This window comes from Leucopleurus acutus (genome assembly GCF_964270905.1).
Source record: "Leucopleurus acutus genome assembly, chromosome: 10".
In the NCBI taxonomy this organism is placed as follows: domain Eukaryota; kingdom Metazoa; phylum Chordata; class Mammalia; order Artiodactyla; family Delphinidae; genus Leucopleurus; species Leucopleurus acutus.
The window spans coordinates 36,937,221-36,958,193 of record NC_139153.1 but is presented as its reverse complement, the minus strand read 5'-3'; the positions used below and the strand labels follow the sequence as shown (position 1 = coordinate 36,958,193).

The following is a 20,973-nucleotide window of genomic DNA, read 5'->3' as shown; positions in this document are numbered from 1 at the left end:
GTGGGCTCAGTAGTTGTGGCTCGCGGGCTCTAGAGCACAGGCTTAGTAGTTGTGGCACACGGGCTTAGTTGCACTGTGGCACGTGGGAACTTCCCAGAAAAGGGCTTGAACCCGTTTTCCCTGCATCGGCGATGGATTCTGAACCACTGCGCCACCAGGAAAGTCCCCTCTCTATTTCTTATCTTCCAAATCTCTGTCTCTATATTTTTATTCGGCATCAGTGCACAGGGAGCCAAGATTTTTGCAACAATGCAAAGAATTTCTTGTGGAAGCTGCTTTCTGCTTCGTGCTCCTGCTTCACGGTATTGATTAGTGCACAACACTCTCCTGAGTTTGTCAATACGCACAGCAAAATGTTCTTGACCTCTTCAATGTTGTTATATACCTGTCAACTGAAAAAAAATGCACAACCTAGAAGTCGAGAGTTGTTTTATTTGGTGCACATACTGAGAACTTAAACATGGGAGACAGGCTCTCAGACAGCTCTCAAGGACCGTTCCTAAGAGGTAAGGGAGGAGCCAGGATTTATAGTTTTTGCAACAAAGACCAGGTAGTGGGAACATCAAAAGATTGCTGTTAATTAAAGAAAAACAGACATCTCAAGTTAAGGAATTTAGTGCTTTTCTATGTATGGGAAGATGCAAAGTCTGGCTCATTGAAATCATTCCTTTGTTATGCACCTCAGCTATCTGGGGCCAGTATCCTATGTCTTCTCATCCTGAGTCTCCTCAGGTTGCACTATCGGGGGTCGCTGTAATGTGGTGGTTTGATGGCTGCAACATCCTGTTTACTGATATGGTAGTGGCATTCTTAGTTCACACTATTAGCCACCACCATGGTTTGAGGTTGGAGGACAACAGGACAAATTTCGATAGAGAAGTGGGTGCTTTCGGGGTATGACTGCTGGCTCTGCTGTGCTGATGACATGGACTAACACCTCAAACCTCCACAGGCATCTGAAACCTCAAATGGCAGCACATCATCTGTGATCATCTTCCTTAATGAGCAGGATTTATTTATGGCAAAGTTCCAGGTCAGAAAGCCCAAGATTTAGCACCATTCTCCTAAATTTGCACCCTTCACTAATCCTGGTGACCCCCTTGAGCTTGTGTGAGGGGTAGGGGGATATTTCAGACTTACAGGGACCTAGTACTTTATCCATGATGAATTCCTGAGATTCATCACTGTTAGTGGGGGTGGGTGTCATTATTGCCACCGTTGACTAACAAAAAATGCACAACCTAAAAGTTGAAATTGAGTGTTATGTTTTATTCGGTGGACAAAACTGAGGACTTAAGCCCAGGACACAGCATCTCAGATAAATCTGAGAGACTGCTCCGAAAAGGCAGGGGCGGAGCCAGGATGTTAGAGTTTTTGCAACAAAGACCAGGTAGTTGGAACATTAAAAGAGTGCTGTTAATTAAAGAAACCCAGATATCTCAAGTTAAGGAATTTAGCATTTTTCTATGTATGGGAAGATGCAAGAGTCTGGGGTCACTGAAATCATTCCTTTGATATGCACCTCAGCTACCTGGGGCCAGTATCCTGTGTCTTCTCATCCTGAATTTCCTCAAGGTGCACCATGGGGTGGGGGGTGGGGGGGCTGCAGTGTCTGATGATTTGATGGTGGGCATTATTTTTCTATCCTGAGTTCCCTCAGGGCTCACGGCTGGGGCACCTGTAATGTGATGGCTTGATGGCTGCAACATCCTTTGTTTACTAATATGACAGGCAATATTTTTCATTCACACCACCTTTTCCTGGTCATTGACTGCCCAACATCACCCAGACATGACCTCCTCCTTTTTTCTAAAAGGGAACCTTTAAATTAAAGTTTACCCTGAATTAATCAATTCAGTAAACCTTCCCCTAATAGGGTACAAGTAATGTACCCCAATCCATAGCCTTCTTTCCTTTGGCTTGCCTGAATAATGAGGAAGGCTTAAATTCTACTTAAATGGCCTTTTCAACAGTCTTTTTAGTCATAAAATAGTCATGCTACAAAAGGTAGCATGTACATAGCCTTAATAATATTAGAATTTATATTATTTTTAATGTCTGTTTAGAAGTACTATAACTTATTTGTATAAATTCTCTCATCAATGGATGTTCAGATTGCTTTATACTCATAAAATCTCTGGGCTGAATATCTCTTCATGTCCATTGAAGGGGATCAGAGTATGCCACCCCCAAATATGCCACTTTGGCATAAGAATTATTTTGAGTTGAAAGAATATGAGAAACAGCAGATGCAGGAAGGGCTCTGTGCCCTCCTCCTTTTTACCTAAAAGCAGGACAAATTTCCTGTGAGTGTTATGGAGCAATGGCTCCTGTGTCCATGGCACAGAAAGCCAAACTCTGACAGAGGATGTTTACAGCAAAGTAAGGGGTTATTGCAGGGCGCCAAGCAAGGGAGTGGGAAACAAGTCTCAGATCCAGTCCATCTTGGTCTCTGAGTTGGGGGTGTTTTTAAAGGGAAAGAACAAAGAAGCTGGGATTAATTATCATCTGGGATTAATTATCATCTTGGGACATTTCTATGACATTTTGTAAGCATATTTTGGGAGACAAGATATCTCTGGGTTACAATTCTCTGGCCAGGTGGTTCATGGCTCAGGGGCCTATTAGCTCATCTTGCCCTGGAGAAACAACCTGAGTTTGTATGTTAATGATGATATTTACAACAGCAATTTTTGTACATCAACTATGTTATCTACATATCTACATCAACTATGTTATCTACAACAATGTTATCTACAACAGTTTAGTCATCTGACTCTGGTTGATTAGCGTTCAGTTAGCAAAAGATTATGGTCAAAGGGGACAAAAGAGGGATAGAGGTCAGAAGGGACAAGAAAGGGAATAAAGTTTTGGATAGAGAGATTAATCATAAACTTGGTAAAGGGAACCCACTGTTGGGGGGCTCAGTTTCATGAGAAAGGCACCCTCCCCATACTAGGAGGTGGGGAGCTATCGCTGAGGTGAATATTCACAGACAAATATCACTTCAGCAATCCTTATCTTCCATTAGTTTCCCTCATATATTTACCTTCACGTAATTTACTGCCCTGAGAAGCTCAAACCCCTTTTGTCTCATCACATCTCCAAAATATATCACTCTTTGTTAAAAATAGTACATAAGCTCTCAGGCCTAATGGCTTCTTTGGGGTTTTCATGTCATTTCTGTGAGGCCTCTCCTATCCATATGAAATAAACCTTTTTCTGTTGTTAATCTGTCATGTGTCAGTTTAATTTGTAGGGCCTCAGTCAATAAACCTAAGAGATTAGAGGAAAATGTTTTTTCCTCCTTTATACCATCTTTGTCCACATAACCAATTATTTCCTTGGACTGAAAATGTCTGTCACATTTGACATTGATACTTATTGCCAAGTGTACAAAGATTGTAGACATATTCATGCCTACTATCAAAGTATGTTTAAGCATTCTAATGTGCCTAATTGTTTTCTTAGACCCAAATCCCACTGCCTCATGAAGTCTTCTACTCCCACGCACCAGCATCTCTTTCCCTTTTGTGCAATCCTTTCCACCTAGGGTCTGCAGCACTTTGTAGCTGAGCATTTCACTGTTTTCTTGAAAAAAAATTATTATTTTTTTTGGCCAAGGGACTTGGCTTGCAGGATCCCAGTTCCCCAACCAGGGATCAAACCTGGGCCCCGGCAGTGAAAGCGCTCAGTACTAACCACTAGGCTGCCAGGGAATTCCCACCGTTAATTCATCCAAAAAAAAAAAAAATTCCAGCTTGTATTTGTGCCTGGTCCTATGCAAGTCAGTGGAAATACAAATATTAATTAGACCAAATTACCACCTTCCAGGAGCTCACAGTCCAGTGGGCATCTAAACCTTGTTGTTAAATGCATATTGTGAGTAGCTGTGGGGTGGGATGTGGGGTGGGATTAAAAAAATGGATATAATTATTCTCCTGTTAACAATCGGACAGAACAGCACCGGCACAGTAAATGGTGTCTGTTTATGAGTCCCTGGGACTAATAATGAGAGGTGCTCAAATTTACACTCCCCACCCTCCCAAGCGTGGGAATGTAATTACAAAAGCAGAGTAAGTTTCCCAATTAAAAGTACCACTGCTTACTCATCCCAGCAGCTAGAGCATTTGGCCCACCTAGAAGGCACTCAGTAAATATCTGTTGAATGTTGGAGAAATTAATAAATGCATGGATGGATGAAGACAGCTTACTATAAGCAAGGAAAAACTGCAATTTAAAGTATTTACAATCTCCCCATGCCTAAAGAGGGCAGATCCTCCTGAAGTTGCCTTTGTTTTGATGATGGGGTGGGGAAGCACTTGGGAGAAACTGATAGGGAATGAAAGGTCCTCTATTACAACAGGAAAGAAAAATCCGGGGAGACAGCTAGGAAGGGGGGAGGAGGAGTTCTTGACAAGAGCAGAGCATGGTTTGGAGAGGAAAGGGGAGATGTGGCAGCTACTAAAAAGAGCAGGTGGGGAGAAATATGTTTTAAGACTTTTAGCAGATCTATTGTGTTATTTGTGATCTTCCCAAGAAGACATCAGTAAAAACAATGTACTCTTCTGTGTCTGGTCAGGACTCGTCTTTTTTTTTGCGGTACGCGGGCCTCTCACTGCTGTGGCCTCTCCCGCTGCGGAGCACAGGCTCCGGACGCGCAGGCTCAGCGGCCATGGCTCACGGGCCCAGCCGCTCCGCGGCATGTGGGATCTTCCCGGACCGGGGCACGAACCCGTGTCCCCTGCATCAGCAGGCGGACTCCCAACCACTGGGTCACCAGGGAAGCCCAGGACTTGTCTTTTGAATGTGGGAAGGTAACAAGCCGGGCCCAGCGTGAGAGCAGGGACAGTGTGGGAGGCCTAGGGTCCTTTGTGTTTACACGCACCTTGCGTGTTCGAGAATCACGGACTAGAACTCTCTTGCTGAGTCAGAGCTGTGATTTGGTCGCTCAAGACAGAAGGCGGGGAACACGAATGAATTGTAGAATTACAGCGGTGAGGAGGGACGGGGATGACTTCATTTGGCCCCAGGAGGGGTGTGTTGTGGGTAAGTAGTGATTCTCAGCCTGTTTGCTTAGTCCAGTGCCTGGCACCTAACAAGAGGTCGGAATGTATCTGCGACTGGTTGAATCCTACAGAATAAAGGAGGGGACGGATTACAGAAATCGGCGATTATTATCCCATTGTAGAGATGAAGACACCGAGTCCTGAAGGTGACTCTAACCAGGCCTCTTGGCGGTCAGGGCAGAGTCAATGCGCTAGTCGCCGTCCTGGCTCCCGCTGCCATCCGCCCCCGCTCCCACCGGCCTCCCGCCACAGGCGCCCCACCCACCCCATACTTCCGGTTTCCGCTCCGCCCCCTCAAAGCAGTTCCGGTTCCCGAGGCTGGAAGACGCGGCCCTGAACGGTGTTGCGGTAAGTCCGCGCAGCGAGGGCCCTTAGAACCACTGGGCCCGGCAACAGCGGGCCCAGGCGTCAGCGGGCCCTTATTTCTCGGACATTACACCGGACGTTACGCGGCCGCCATTTACCTCACGAAAGCAGAGGTTCCGGCTTGAGGGTGACGCCATTTCCGGGGCTGGGCGAGCAGGCGAAGGCCGGAAAGGACTCCAGCCTCGCTTTGTGGGTGGGAGGAGTCAAGGAGGGCCCGCTCGGTATTTCCGGGTTTCTTGTTGGAGTGCCGGGGAGTTTAGGAGAGGCGGTGTCAGGAGTAGAGATGCTGGATTTGGCAAAAAAAAAAAAAAAAAAAAATGCAGGGCGTCCAGTTAAACTTGAATTTTTAGATAGACAACAAATAATTTTTTAGTATAGGTATGCCCCACATATTGTACGGAACGTATTTACATTAAAAAAATTCCTAATTTATCTGAAATTCAAATTTAACTGGACGTCCGGTATCTTATCTGGCTACCTTACTCTTGGGCGCCCCCTGCCCTGGGCTCTAATATCCAGTGGCAAAGCTGGTATCCTCTAGGCCTGTATCCATCAGGGAAACAGGTAACAAATTTCGCCCAGACTGTCAGAATCAGCTATCGCTACCTATGCCGCTTTTAGCGCCAATCCTAATGGGCCAGCCTCACGACACCCCGGCAACAGCTGGGCCCATTTTGAGTCCCCATGGCAGCGCCCCCTGTGTTCCCTTTCACGGCTGGAGTCAGGCGCGGTTTGTCTTCTCTTGTGGGAAAGCTGAGCTCCATGTAGGCTAAGTGGCCAGAGGCTAGAAGTTGCCAGGTTTTTTGAGTGTGGGATAAAGTGATGTTTGGAGTCCAGATTTTCAGTGTTAACAGTGGACAGCTTCAGAGAGCCCAGTGATGTCAAGGGGAGAGCATTAGTCTCATCTCACCTCTCGTTTTGCTCATGAGACCCAGTGAGAGAAATGGAGTTGTCCCTGTGGTAGAGCTGGAGCCTGATTCCCAGCCTCCTTCCCCTGCTCTGTCCATACTTGCTGCTGCAGTCAGCTGGCAGCATTTATGGTGGGCATTTATTAAAGTAATGCCTTTTACAGATGAGCTCTTGGGGGCTTTATTGTCCCTAAACTCCGCTACAGCCTCTTGACCTTAAACCTTTTTTAGCCTTTACTGTGCCCAGTAGGGAAAATGACTATTTGGCCTCAGCTGGGGAAGCCTGCCCTTTGCCTACTCCAGCCATGCTGCTCTCACCCCTGTGGGTGGTGTGAGCCAAGACTTGTTATGCAGAGCCAAAGGCATGTTCTTGGCATGGGTGGGTCTGACCGTGTAGGTGGAAGGGCGTCATTTTCTGTCTTGCAGATTGGGCCCAATGGTATGTGGGGTCATGTGGCGTCTAAGGACTTCTTCAGGGTTCTACTATGGGCCAGGCTTTGCTGCCACTTCTGATTTGAACCTGAACCTGTTGCTGGACTCACCCTGAGTGCTGGGATTCTTTGGGCTGTGTGCCCCGAGGATGTGCCTGGACCTGCCTGTCGGTGTCCCAGCAAACCTACAGCCTCCCTACACAGACCTAGCCTTTCCAGGCTCCTCAGCCCAGACCCATGAGCTAATGAAATAGAGCAGGCTGTGCGCTCTAGAGCCCGCGAGCCACAACTACTGAAGCCTGCGTGCCTAGAGCCCATGCTCCGCAACAAGGGAAGCCACTGCAATGAGAAGCCCGCGCACTGCAACAAAGAGTAGCCCCCGCTCGCCGCAACAAAGACCATGTGGTCGCCGCAACAAAGACCATGCGCAGCAACAAAGACCCAACACAGCCAAAAATAAATTAATTAATTTTTTAAAAAAAGAGGGCAGGCTGGAGGTCACTGGGCTCAAGGTCAGTTGGTGGGACAGCCAGCAGCTTTGTAGCAACAGAAGTGGTAAAGAGGCAAGGAAGGAGTGCCAGAAAGGTGTGTTCCCCGGGCAAGGCTCAGAAGTGCAGGGGGTGGAAAAGGGGTGGGGTGGGAGCCCACTGATAGTAATTTCTTCTTCTGTGAATGATTAGCTCTCAGCTGAAGGGGGTGATCTAGGAGGAGGGCTCAGCTAACAGGACCTCTGGACTCTGGGCAGAGTGTCCAGAGGGCTGGCATGTGGCCTGTGGAAGAGGAGGACATGGTTGGGTGGCAGGCCTGGGCTCAGAAGACTGGACTGGAGTGAGATCAGGCAGCTGTGGGCCTTAGGAAATCTCCTTGGACTGGCAGATGGCCTATTCTTGCAGCAGCAGCTGTGGGGTCCACTGGCCCTGAGCCCTCAGAGCCGTGGCTGTGGGGAGCCTCCTGTCTGGCCTTGCAACGGTGTAACTAGTGCTTTCTTCCCCCTAGGCAGCCATGGATGCCAGGTGGTGCTGAGAGCAGTGGGGCATGGCTGCAGCCCTGCAGGTCCTGCGTCACTTGGCCCGAGCCCCCTTGAGCCCGCTCCTCTGGGGGGGCCCATTGGCCCGGCTGGCCAGTAGCATGGCCCTGGCAGAGCAGGCACAGCAGCTGTTTGAGAGCACTGTGGGTGCCGTGCTGCCGGGCCCCATGCTGCAGCGGGCACTGTCTTTGGATCCTGACAGTGGGCAGCTGAAGGTGAGGGACCGGAGCTTTCAGCTGCAGCAAAACCTCTACCTGGTGGGCTTTGGCAAGGCTGTCCTGGGCATGGCAACTGCAGCTGAGGAGCTCTTGGGCCAGCATCTTGTGCAGGGCGTGATCAGCGTTCCCAAGGGGATCCGTGCTGCCATGGAGAGTGCTGGCAAGCAGTAAGGAGCCTTGGGGGGCTGCTCCTATGTGGAGGGGAACCTGGGCCCAGACTCAGGCTGGATCGGGGCTTCCTTCCTTCACCAGCTTCCATTTTCTTCTGGGACTGGCCTGGCTCCAGGGTGGGTGTCAGTGGGTGTCCTTTTTAATGTCCCCTTCACCTGTATATCTGGGAAATTAGGTGGGAAGAGGAACCCACCCCATATCTTGCTCTCTGTTCTCTCTCCCCTGAGGGAGATGCTGTTGAAACCACACAGCCGTGTCCAGGTATTCGAGGGCGCGGAGAACAACCTGCCGGACCGAGATGCCCTGCGGGCTGCTCTGGCCATCCGGCAGCTGGCTGAAGGCCTCACAGCTGATGACCTGCTGCTCGTGCTCATCTCAGGTGTGGGTGCCAGATTGGCTCAGGACAGTGTGTTGATGGGGGGTGGGGGTTTCCAAATATCAGCCCTGCAAGAAGCTGTTGGTCTGAGCTCTCAAGGTCACAGGACAAGGGAGCAGTAAAGAGCCTGGATGGCTTAGTCCTTGGTGGCCTCCTGTGAGCTGTGGAGTCCTCCGCTTGACTGACCTTGTTGGATAACCGTGAGAGGGCACCCAGGGAGCACCTCACTCAGGCCTTGCCAGGAAAATGTCTCTGTTGCTGCTGTCTGTACCATTGTCACCTGGGGCTAGAACCCTGGTTTCCAGCTCTCTCAGAGTCTCCACCCTCGTTCTCCGCTGTCTCCTCTAGGTCTGCTTTCTTTTCCAAGCTGTTAAGGAATAGTTCTTCCAGTGTCTGTTGGGACCTGGGCTACCCCAAAGCAGGGTTCAACCTGGGTGTGGTGACTGTGCACACATTCACTGTATGTCCACACGGGGGCACCCTAACCCCTCTTTCTAGCCTCCTCTTTCCTAGCCTAATATGAGCACTGACTGCCTGACCACCCCCCCCACCCCGGGTAGGGAAATCCCTTTGTCATCCATCCCCTCTGCCCAGTGTCTTCATTGTATCTGCAGGTGGGGGCTCGGCCCTGCTGCCCGCCCCCATTCCACCTGTAACACTGGAGGAGAAGCAGACACTCACCAAACTGCTGGCGGCCCGTGGAGCCACCATCCAGGAGCTGAACACCATCCGGAAGGCCCTGTCCCAGCTCAAGGGTGGGGGGCTGGCTCAGGCGGCCTACCCTGCCCAGGTGCGTGGGTCCTTTCTTCCCCAGGCAGCTCTGGGCTGGTGGAGCCAGGCCCACGTGTGCCAGGGAGATGAAGGGCAGAGGCCTGGTACAGGAGTCCACAGGGCTAGGTGTTTTGCACACCCACTTGAGAGGGGTTAGAAGTGGGTGAGGAAGTGCACTGGGTGGTGTGAGGACGTGTGGATAGGTGGAGGCAGTTTGATCTCATGGGCCCTGGGGCAAGGATCAGGTGGGACTGAGCCTTGCCTCTGCGACCCCTCCCCAGGTGGTGAGCCTGATTCTGTCAGACGTGGTGGGGGACCCTGTGGAAGTGATTGCCAGCGGCCCCACCGTGGCCAGCATCCACAGTGTGCAAGATTGCCTGCACATCCTCAATCGCTATGGCCTTCGTGCTGCCCTGCCACGTTCTGTGAAGACTGTGCTGGCACGGGCTGACTCTGACCCCCATGGGCCACACACCTGTGGTCATGTCCTCAATGTGATCATTGGCTCCAATGCACTGGCACTGGCTGAGGCTCAGAAGCAGGCCGAGGCGCTGGGATACAGGGCTGTGGTGCTGAGCACAGCTATGCAGGGAGATGTGAAAAGTGTAGCCCAGTTCTATGCACTGCTGGCCCGAGTGGCTGGAACCCGCCTCACCATGCCTGGGGCTGGAGCCTCTGTGGAGGAGGATGAACAACTCTATGAACTGGCGGCTGAGCTCCAGCTCCCAGACCTGCAGCTGAAGGAGGCTCTGGAGGCCATCGTGGGCACTCGGGGCCCGGTCTGCTTGCTGGCTGGTGGTGAGCCCACAGTGCAGTTGCAGGGCTCAGGCAAGGGTGGCCGGAACCAGGAACTGGCCCTGCGTGTTGGAGCAGAGCTGGGACGGTGGCCGTTGGGGCCTGTTGATGTGCTGTTTTTGAGCGGTGGCACTGATGGGCAGGATGGGCCCACAGAGGCAGCCGGGGCCTGGGTCAGGCCTGAGCTTACCAGCCAGGCCGCCGCCCAGGGTCTGGACGTGGCTGCCTTCCTAGCCCACAATGACTCACATACCTTCTTCTGTCGCTTCCAGGGTGGGGCACACCTGCTGCACACGGGGCTGACTGGCACCAATGTCATGGACGCCCACCTCCTGTTCCTGCAGCCGCGGTGATATTGTAGGTCATGTTTTGGGAACCTAGAGGAGACCTGCAGGGCAGCGTCCTGGAGCAGACCAGGTTTGGTCCCCAGGGCCTCCCCAGGCTTTAGGGCCTCTCCTCTCCTTGGCCCTAGCTACATGGTTGTCCCTCACACCTCCCAACCAGGGCCTCTGCTTTGTGTCCAACTCCTCAACCAGACAGGCAGATGGGGGTTCTCTTCCACCCCTACTTTTTCAGCTGTGGCAGCAGGTACCCCTGAGGACCAGGACGAGCCCCTAGGCCAATTTGCTGCTCCCATTGTTTTCCCCCAGGCAGCCCCTCTGCACAGCTCCTGAGCATGTTTCTTCTGTGGGGTGAAACAGGAAGGACTGAAAATAAAAAGGACCACACTATGGGTTCTCAGTGCTTCTTCCCTCACAGCAAAGGTTAGCGGGGAGCTGCCGGGAAGGGGAATGGTGTTGGGCAGCAGCCCCTGTGCCAGGGCCCTGCAGGAGTTCTCCGTACCCATCTCTGCAGGGCACTTGCTTCACTTAAACAGGAGCTTGGGAGGGTTGAGCGTGGCTCCCAACATGCTTGATGTGGGTGAGCAGAGACCCCAGGGAGGACAGGCCTAAGAACTTTAGTCTGTGAGGTCTGGGAGGGACTGGCCACCCATCCAACTGTCACTCTCCCCTGTGGCATCCCTGCTGAGGTCTCTCCACCCTGTGATGGAGTGCCTCCCTGGGCACATGCTTACTGCCTGCCACCAAGGACTTCCTTCTGTCTTTGGACAGCCCTTAGCCAGACTGTACTTTCTTTGGTTGATAAACCCCTATTTATCCAGGGGTTACCCCCAGCCACACAGGACACTGGGTGTTGTTTCCTTGTGTCAGACCCATTTTCCCAGGCTGAACCACTCCCTACCCTCAGAGCCTTTAGCTGTTTCTCTGGGAACACAGTCCAGTTCCTGGTGCCAGCCTGCAGTGGGGGTCTCCAGTGCTGGGATGGTGGGTCAGAGCAGTGGTGGGGTCCAGCAGCCCCTCTCCCCTTCTCCTGTTATGGCTGCCTGGGAAGAGGCCAGTGGGGAGGGGAGCAACAGAGGAAGGGCTTCCTTAGCCAGGCTAGCAGACTGCCCTGGGAGAGGGTGGGGCCACTGTCCTGGCTCTCCTTGGGCCCCCTTGTTCAGTGTTCGAGCCCTCCGCTGGCTGCCCCCACCGTGCGCCACGGCTCCAATCCCTATATGAGTGAGCAGTAGAATCACATAGGAATAAAAAGCCATAGAGAACAGCGAGGCCTGGGGCTGTTCCTGCTGGCCTCCTCCTCCATCCCAGCCGTGCCCTCCTCTCTGAGGGTGTGAGGGGCTCTGGGCCAGGGCTGGCGTGCCCTGCTCCTGGGAAGAGCCTCCCTTCTCTACTTGGGCTCCAGATGATGCAGCTTGCAGATGGTTCCTGGGGGGCTGGGGATGGGGAGGGAGGTGAGCAGGTGAGCCGGGTGCTGGGGTCCAGGGAGATTTAGGGGAGAGGGGAATTCATACCCCTTTGTGATGCAGGGGCTCCATTTCCTTCTGTCCTGGTGGGAGGTTTCTTCCGGAAGGGGTGGGGATGTCATAGTCTTAGGGGCTACTGTCCCCGCATGGCTGTGCCTGTGCCCCGGTGCTCCTCTGGCACCCTCTAGATATGCCCTGTTCCTGCTTCAGTCCTTGCCCTCCGGGGCATGAGGATTAGCACTGGGTGTCAAGTTCCCAGCAACAGCAGGATAAGAGGATTGGGGCTGTGGCAGAGGGCCTGTCTGCCATGTCCCCAGCATGTGCATGTGTATGTGTGGTGGCATGTGAGCATGCAGGTGTTGGCATCGCAGGAGGGGGAACGCATCTGTGTGTGTACACGGAGATCCTCAGCACGGGGTGTGCTGTGCTGCTTCCTGTGCGCATAGCTGCTTACACACCTGCTGAGGGGTGAGAGAGTGGGGTCTTGCCAGAGTCTCCCCCTGCCACCTTGGCCCCTGCCCTGGGCCTGTGTTTGTGGGGGCTGGAGGCCAGAGGCTGGATTGGGCCTAACCCATTAGATTTGCCCATTTGGTAACCCCAAGATGAGAAAGGATATATTTGGCTGCAATCTAGATGAAAATATGAGATAAAGCCTACATAGTGAGTGTTCTGTAGGACTTATTATTTGCTCCATAAATGTCAATTATGTGTCACAATAACTGCTCCCGTCCTGTGGCTCTTGGCTTCCGTCTGTCCCCACTTGGGTTCCTGCTGCCCTCATTCCCACCTCATCTCCATCCCCAGCAGCTTTCCCTGGCTGCTGCCTTCACAGGCCCTTCCATTCTCTGCACTTGACATGAACTGAGAGCAGCTGGGCAATGGGCCTGGCCAGCCTTTAGGTGTCTGCCAATCCAAATCCATTTGTTTTATAGCTGGTGAAACAGAGAGGGAAGGTGGCTTGTCTGGGGCTGCATGGCAAGTCTGCCACAGAACCAGAATGAGAGCCTGGTTGGGACCTGCTTGACTATCCTCTTCCTACCCTCTGGGGCTTAGAGACCCTGGGGCCTGTCAAGGGCTCAGCCAGAGCCAGAGATCCACTCCTGCTTCCCTGCTGCCCTGCCAAGGGCTTGGGGATGGTGACGTGACCATGGCTGGTCTCTTTAGGGGTCCTTAGAACAGATTTGTCAGTCCCTCTTGGCTTAGATTTCACAGCTCCATTGTGTGTGTGATTTGGCAAAAAGCCACGTGTGGTGGGTTTCCACACAAAGGTGTGTGCCTGCATCTGTGTGCACATCTGTGTGTGTGCTCTGAGACGTGTCGGCGTGTGTGTCCAGTTCAACCCATGGTCACTGAGTGGGCCTCAGAGCCATGCTCTGAGTGGGGTGGGGGACACACACAGTTTGGTGTGGTTAGAATGTTGGGGAGACGGTGATGCAAGAAACGCAAGGAGGCCATAAAGGCTGGCAGAGGCCAATTGGCAAAAGGCCTCGTGTGCCTGGCTGAAGGGGTTGCACTTCACACTGACAGTGGTGGCAGGCCCCACAAGGAGTTTTTGGCAAGGAGTGATGCCAGGAGGCTGTCTTAGGACTTTGATGCTGAGGCCATCCTTACCATGGGGGTGGGGGTGGGTGGAAGAGGTACGGCATGTAGGAGGGAGGTGCATCACCAGGCCCGGCAACCCCCTCCCACCTCCTCCCTGCCCACTCCTCTGCAGCCTCATTCCGGCAGCCTTCAGCCAGGCCAGGCATCCCTTTGGATGCCCACTTTGGAACTAAGGTTGGAAGCCCTGGCTCAAACACCCCTGGGAGTAACCTAGCCCCTCTGTTGCTTGGAATGCCTTCAGGGCATGAGGATTTGTGGGGCAGAGAGCCTGGGCAGCGAGTGGACTTTGGTGAGCATAGGCACCCCACCGCATGTAGGGTCTCACCAAGGTGGCAGTTAAAAGACCTGGAAGGAGCACTGGAGTGGGAGTCGGGTCCTAGGTCCTTGTCTTGGCCATGCCAGCCTCCTTTCTCCAGGCCTTGGTTTTCCCCTCTGTTTAATGGGACAACATCCTTATCTTGCTTACCTCTCTGGGGAGGTGTCGGCAGCAGATGGATGTAGGTAAGAAAGCTCTGTGGAAGGGGGTCAGGGACAGAGGGAGAGAAGGGAGAGGTATTGGCCTCTTCCAAGGAGAAGCTCAGGGAGTTCTTGGCTCAGGGAGGCCCCTTCTTCCAGACAGGGTCGGGGTTGAGCCGGCGAGGTCTTGGTGCTCACTGACTGAGGCCGAGCGAGTGACTACTGCCCTCTGGCACTGGACTGGCACTGGCAGGATGTGGTATTTGAGTCTTTAATGGCTGCTGGGGTGCACAGTGCCATGCGAGATCACAGAGCCAGTGGGGGGGATCAGCTGGAGCTAGAGTAAGCTGACTCAGCCTTCGAGAGAGAGCCCCTCAGGGTTTAGAAAAACAGGTGGGGCAGCCTGATCCCTCTGGGTTTGGATCACCTGTGAGGGACCTGATGAGGTCCAGGCTGCGTGGAGGAGAACTGGCTTGACCCCAGGCCAGGAGTCCCTAGCTGGGTGAGAGGAATCCTGTGTGCTAGGGGAGGACAGGGGTTGAGTAGGGGCGGGGGGAACACTGACACGCCCTGAGTGGTGGGGAAGCCAGTGGCCTAGGTGGGCTGTCGCTTGAGAGATAGGGCCACAGAGCTGGGGTGAGCTCTGCCCAGGCTGGGAGGGTTGGCCTTTCTCCCTGAGACAGGGATGTCTGACGGTCAACCCCTCCCTAGGCAACCTGAAGGCCAGTCGTGAAGCTTTGCCATCCTGCTTCCCTGGCTCAGGCTGCCCTGTTCTGGAGAGGCTGTGTGGGGTGGGCTCGGGGCCCCCGGCTCTGATGCCCCCTCTCTCTACAGGTTGCTCCGTCTGGGAGGGGCTGTTGCCAGCTCAGATAAGGAGGCTCTGTCCAGGGAGAGTTTGCCCCCAGAAACAAGTGCCCCATCTACCCAGTCCTAGTGGGAAAAATGCCCCTCACAGCTCTGCCTCATGGGATCACTACCCACCATGATCTTGTCCACTGCTGCCTCCTGGGGGTTCAAGGAGCTGTAGGATCTGGCCCTGCCCTAGCCAGATAGCCAGGGTCTGGCCCCCAAGATGCACCCCAGTGGGAATCCCCCCACCCTTTCCCTCATACTCCTGGCCTTTCCTGCCCCTCCTCTGGCAGCCTGCAGAGCCTCCCTGCTCGCCTCTTTGGGGAGGTGTGAGAGGCACCCTCTGTCCTCATCCAGTGCTGTCTCTCTATCCCCAGCTCCAGCTGAGAAGGGGGTGGGGCCCATGGCACTGGCTCCTGCCCCTTCCATCCACTCCCACCCATCTACCCAGCGTCAGGGTCTCTGGATCACTGTGTAGCCCTGGGTCATGTCCAGTACTCACACTTAAGCCTTACTCAAGAGCCAGGGCTCCGTTTCCACCTGTTCTCTCCCAGCTGCCCACCACCCCCATCAAGGCATTCCTCCCTGTCCTGTTCAGTTCACCCCAGGAAGCTGACCGCAGGAACATGTGAGCTTGGACCTGAATCCCTACTGATTGCAACTCTGGGTAAAGCTGTCCTGGGGACCCCATCTTGGGGGAGCTGGTCAGAGACCCATAGGGCAGGGAGAAGTGCCCCTCCTCCATGTGGCTCTCTGGGTCTGGTGGTCAGTAGCTTGGGGTGAAAGCAGCCAGCCTGTAGCATGGGGCAGAGCTCTCCTTCGCCCACACCCCCCACCTGGGCAATGGGAGTGGTCCAGCACATACCTGACCAGCAACCACAGCCCCCCAGGAATGGACACTTGTAGGGGTCACAGCCCCATGGACAGCTCCGCTGCTGCCACCCGGCAACCTCGCAGCCGCAGCCCAGCCAGAGGCAGGGTCCTGAGCTCTGGACTCTAGGACAGGACATACATTCAGACCGTCAGGGATGGCTGTTCTGGGCAGCCCAGCCCCCCGCCCACCCAGTCGGGTACCCCCTGAGGGTCTCCCTCCACCCAGGGCCACCCACAGAAGCCAGGCACCAGGGCTGGGACAGAGCCTGCCAGCTCCTGACAAGCTTTGCTCCCCCGTGGCCAACTGGCTGCCCCTCTGTCCTTGGCTCCTGCTAACCACCGGGGAATCCGAAGCTGGCACTCCGACTGCTGCTCCCACTGGTCCGGGCAGAGAAGCGGCGGGCTGGACTGCCCCGTCTCCCCACCCACCTGCCCCCAGAGCTCCGGCTGCCCGCGCCTGCCGGTGCCCGATCGCTCAGCTCACCTCGGCGGCGCTGTCTCCTCACCAGAGGCACTGCGGTGTGGGAACTGTCCCGAGGAGCCGGTTCTCAGCTGAAACAAAGAGGTGGGGGAGAGAGAGGGGGGCAGCAGGAGAGGGAGAGGGTGAGTGAGCAGGCGAAGGAGTGGAGACTGGAGGGGGAAGAAAGAAGGGAGAAGATGAGAGAGAAGAGGGGAGGGGAGGAGGCCTGACTTCCAGGGACCGAAGGGCCAAGGAAAGAGGGAAGAGGAAATGGGGAGGGGGCGGAGGAGGTGAGGGGGCCAGACCTAGAGAGGGGAGGTTGTTAGAGGGGCGGGACGTGGGGCAAGTGAGGGGGCGTGGGCAGGAGAGGGAGTAGTGGAGAGGAGGGCTGCAGGGGGCGGGCGGGCTGGGGGCTGGGCAGGGTGGGCAGAGAGGCTCCACCCCATCCCATGCCAGGCTCTGCTACTTGAGTGGGCAAAAGGCCACGAAGGGGAATGGGAGGGAGAGGCGAGCCGCCAGGCGAGGGGCAAGGCTCTGGGCTGTGGGCTGGCTAGGAGGATGGGCCAGGGACAAAGGCGGGAGAAGAACAAAGGTGTCCAAATGGAGGAATGGGCCCCTGCTGACCTCTGGGTGCCGCAGTCTGGAGCGTCCTGGACAGAGTCTCCTGAATGGAGGGCAGGTCCACTCTGGGGCGGTCCAGGCTCTGAAGTGTCAGCCTGAGGTCAAGGAGAGAGGGGATGGGCTGTGAAAGCGGCCAGGGGTCCCCTTCATTCTGCTGAGACTGACCACACATCGGGATGCCACTGTCACTGTGTCTTTGGGGGAGGGGATGGTGGATGGGGTCCAAAGCCTGGACTGAGAACTGGGTAGGGGAAGTCCCCTTTTAGGGAAGAGCATTTGGGGCCCCAAGGGAGGTGGGGAGGATGGTAGGCACAATGGGGAAGAATGAAGGGAGTGGGGAAGCAGGGGATGGGGGGGGTGAGTTGGGAAGGAGGCTGCAGGGGGCGTGTCCAGAGCTGCAGCCCCTTAACAGGCCCATCTAAAGCAGAGGCCTCCTGCACATCCCACGATTCTTGGGCTGCCTAATGCAGACCTAATGAAGGATGGAATAATGAACCGCTTCCTGCTGCTCCCTCCTGCTGCTAAGTGCTGCTGTGACAGGCAAGGGCACGAGGGAATTCCGCTTGGGCTTGGGCCGCTGCGGCACAAGTCTGTGTTAGTGTTGTGAGGGGCAGGGGAGGTAGGGTGGCCTTGATCAGAACCATCCTATCCCTCTCTAGTCCCAGGCACAGCACCCCGGGCTGGTCCAGTCTCCTCCCATGCTCAGAGGCACAGGAGGCCGTCCTAAGCTTACGACCAAGGGAAGTTCCCCTTCTCATCCCACTGGAGACTCCTTATAGAAAGTCCAGCACACCAACATGCTTTGGAGAGCAGGAAGAGGGGAGGGAGCTGTGGGCTTGCCTAAAGCTGTGATAGGGAGAGGAGGAGTCAGCCTCCATCCCACCCTGCGTGGAAGGGTAAGAGCTAGATGCCCTTAGACTCTGCCTAGCCCAACTCCCTCCACCTCCTCAGGGAAGCTGTCCCAGCGCCACCAAGGAGGGCCACATCAACCGGGCTGCCACCGTTCCAGCTACCTCCTCTCATAGCCTGGAATCACATAAAAGGAAAGGACATCCCTCCCTCCCTCCCTTCCTCCCTCCCTTCCTCCCTTCCTTCCTCCCTTCCTCCCTCCCTCCCTCCCTTCCTCCCTCCCTTCCTCCCTTTCTCCCTTCCTCCCTTTCTCCCTTCCTCCCTCCCTCCCTCCCTCCCTTCCTCCCTCCCTTCCTCCCTCCCTCCCTCCCTTCCTCCCTTCCTCCCTCCCTTCCTCCCTCCCTTCCTCCCTCCCTTCCTCCCTTCCTTCCTTCCTCCCTTCCTTCCTTTCTCCCTTCCTCCCTCCCTCCCTCCCTCCCTCCCTCCCTCCCTCCCTTCCTCCCTTCCTCCCTCCCTCCCTCCCTTCTTCCCTCCCTTCCTCCCTCTCTTCCTCCCTCTCTTCCTCCCTCCCTTCCTCCCTTCCTTCCTTCCTCCCTTCCTTCCTTCCTCCCTTCCTTCCTTTCTCCCTTCCTCCCTCCCTTCTTCCCTTCCTCCCCCCTTCCTCCCTTCCTTCCTCCCTCCCTCCCTCCCTTCCTTCATTCCATTTACTTCTAAGTAAATGCAAATTTACAGAAGAATTGTCAATAAGAATAGTGTAAGACACCCATATACCCTCTAGCCACGTCGACTACCGTTAATATTTTTCCTCACTTGCTCTCCCTCTCTATATATGTATTTGCTCTGTATGTGTGCATAGTTATATGTATTTTTTTTCCTGAGCCATTTGAGAGTAAGTTGCAGATGTCATGGATAAAAGGATGGTTTCTTATCTGTTTCTGTCTCCTGGAGCCAGTGTAGGGGAGCCCAGACCATGTTGTGTGGAATGAATGGAGGCCTGGGACAGGCAATGAATGAGTGCGTATCATCTATTGGGAGCATGAGGCCTGGGAGCTGGAGAGACTTGGCCGAAGCTGCCTTGGGAGTTGGGCCTGTCCAGGGCTAGGCCTCACGTTCCTCTTGTTTTTTCTTTCCTCCAGCCTGGGAGGCAGGGAGCCATTGCCCACCAAAGTGAGCATGTGGTGTTTGCCGGGTGTGGAGCTGCAGCATATGTCTATGGAGGTGGCAGCAGGCGGGTGGGGTGGAGCTGGGAGAACAGGGATGCCCACACTGAGGCACCTGGGCACACTTGCCAGACTGGGCACTGCTTGGCTCTGTTGGGTTTGAGAAGACTCAGCTCTTGGAGGCCCCAGCTGCAGTGCTGAGGCCTCAAACTCTTGCCTTTGGGACCCTCCCCACAGCCTCATGAGAGACAGGGCAGGGATGGGGGCTCTCGCTTGACAGCTGGTCCATGGTGATAGACTTAGAGAGGGAAGGATGAGGGCTCTGGTCATTCTGGACACAACTGTCCCTGACACAGGGCTGGCATTCCTTCTGGTCCCTCAGTACCCCCAAATGGGTTGGACTCCCATCTGGGACCGTCCTCCAGATGGCTGCTCTCTTCTCTCTCCTAACCCCAACCTGAAGGTTATGGTTAAAAAGTTTGGCATTAAAAAAAAAAAATCACACCTTGAAAGATTATCTGATCTCTGAGGCCCTTATGTCCTCTCTCACAGTTGAGGTCCTCCTCCTCCAGGAAGCCTTCCTGACTTCCTCAGGCTGTCTTCCACCTTACATGCCAGCTCTGTTTATTCCTTTGCTGGCTCACACTGGTGCTGTCCTCTGGGCCTAGGGCTTTGCTCGGTCATCAGCCTTTCTTCCTCCTGCTGTCCCAGGCCGGGCATGTAACTATTGTCCTATGTAGGTGGATGACAGTGGCTTGGTTAGTCCTTCCTGGACATTGAGTCCCTCTGATGCCACTGTGCCCCGTACATCTGAGATTCCACAAGCTCTGGGCTGGCTGAGGTGGGGGGTGGGCAAGAGGACCCACTGGAGAGAGGTAGAAGGTTGTTTAAGACCACTGGTCTGTCAGGGCAAAGGCAGGCCTCCAGCCTGGATCTCTGACCACCTGTCTAGCACCTTCTGCTTTCTCCCCTGGATCATGGGCAAGCCTGTCCAGGGCAGCGGCCGAGGGTCCTCCCTGCATCCCACCTGGGTGACAGCAGAACCTGCAAAACTGAGGGAAGAATGCCCCCCCTCCCCCCCAAATCTATTAGCCCCAGCCCATCCATGTGAAAGCCTAGGGGACACGGGCTTCCTCTCACCCTGCCCATCCCCCCCGAAGAGATTTCAGCCAATTAGCACATACAGTATTTACTTAATTAGGGTAATGACATAATTAGTGTAAGTTGGGCTCCATCACATGGCTTCAACATGCAATTATGAGCCGTCAGCGGGAGGCAACATTGTGAAAATGCTCATTCAGTTTTGGTTCCAGCATGGAGGCCGCAGCAGCTGCCTCTGCTTTGGAGGCAGTGGCCGCTGTGTGCGTGAGGCGCAGTGACTGTCAGAAGCTGACAGACAGGCGAGGACAGAAGAGTCAGCAGGAGCAGAAAGGCAGTTTCCAGGGCTGATGGCATCCCTGACCAAGCCTCTCCCATCACAGATGGGCACTGCCGTCCCCACAGCCAGGGCCCTGGCTAGGCTGGTCTGGCTGAGATCAGGGGCCCGGGCAGTCTAGGCCCCTCTGCCCCCAGGTTCTCTGCCTGAAATACTACCATTAGCAGCCTGTCTCTTCTCTCTTCAGGGTTTTGATGCTCACACCAGCCACTAGCCTATTGGCCCCTCAGGGTGGCTCTTCGAGGCCACAGACTGGAAGGAGTGGATTGATTACTGCTATCCTCATTGGACTTGTGGTAAACTGAGGCTTGGGGCAAGGAAGGTGTTAGATCTGATGGTGGCAGTGCTGCTGACCCAAGAGGCAGCCCAACATGGCCAGACACTCCTCGAGCCCAGGCAGCTCCCCCTCAGCTTCAGGAAGGTCTCCTGCCCCATGGCTCTTTCCCCTAGGAGGGGGCAGGGAATCACTGGGGGGCCCCCAGAGTCCTGCTCCCTCAGCCTCCTCTGCACTCCCCACCCCCTGCCTCCTTCCACAAGGCCAGGAGGTGGGGCCCTGACCTGCCTGAGACCATCCACAGCCTTCCCCTCAGTGAGTCTCACAGCTTTCCTGGGCAGGGGTCGGGGGAGTGGCGGCAGGGGGAAGGAAGTGAGGGAAGATGGGAATCAGTGCTACCATTGTAAAGATGGGCAAGCCGAGGCTCCAGGGCCTCCAAGAGGTGCTGTTAGAGCCAA

At 54.8% G+C, this 20,973-nt stretch overlaps 1 protein-coding gene across 3 annotated transcripts; it reads left to right on the top strand.

Moving 5' to 3' along the window:
* Positions 1-5,382: 5,382 nt before the first annotated feature.
* On the top strand, positions 5,383-11,885 carry GLYCTK (glycerate kinase). Of its 3 annotated transcripts, none has more exons than XM_082848821.1 (5): positions 5,383-5,417; positions 7,771-8,186; positions 8,418-8,569; positions 9,181-9,356; positions 9,619-11,885. In XM_082848821.1, the coding sequence occupies exons 2-5, from the start codon at positions 7,810-7,812 to the stop codon at positions 10,483-10,485; spliced, it is 1,572 nt and encodes a 523-aa protein (XP_082704947.1). In that variant the 5' UTR covers positions 5,383-5,417; positions 7,771-7,809; the 3' UTR covers positions 10,486-11,885. The 3 variants fall into 3 exon arrangements, with proteins under 3 accessions (XP_082704947.1, XP_082704948.1, XP_082704949.1); XM_082848822.1 differs by lacking the exon at positions 5,383-5,417 and adding an exon at positions 5,641-5,656; XM_082848823.1 differs by lacking the exons at positions 5,383-5,417; positions 9,181-9,356 and having other exon boundaries at positions 7,504-8,186; positions 9,619-9,909.
* The last annotated feature ends 9,088 nt before the right edge of the window (positions 11,886-20,973 follow it).

Coding starts and splice junctions, on each gene's coding strand:
- GLYCTK (XM_082848821.1), top strand. CDS start 7,810: ATGGCTGCAGCCCTGCAGGTCCTGCGTCACTTGGCCCGAGCCCCCTTG. Junction 8,187..8,417: donor ATGGAGAGTGCTGGCAAGCA/GTAAGGAGCCTT, acceptor CTCTCCCCTGAG/GGAGATGCTGTTGAAACCAC. Junction 9,357..9,618: donor AGGCGGCCTACCCTGCCCAG/GTGCGTGGGTCC, acceptor ACCCCTCCCCAG/GTGGTGAGCCTGATTCTGTC.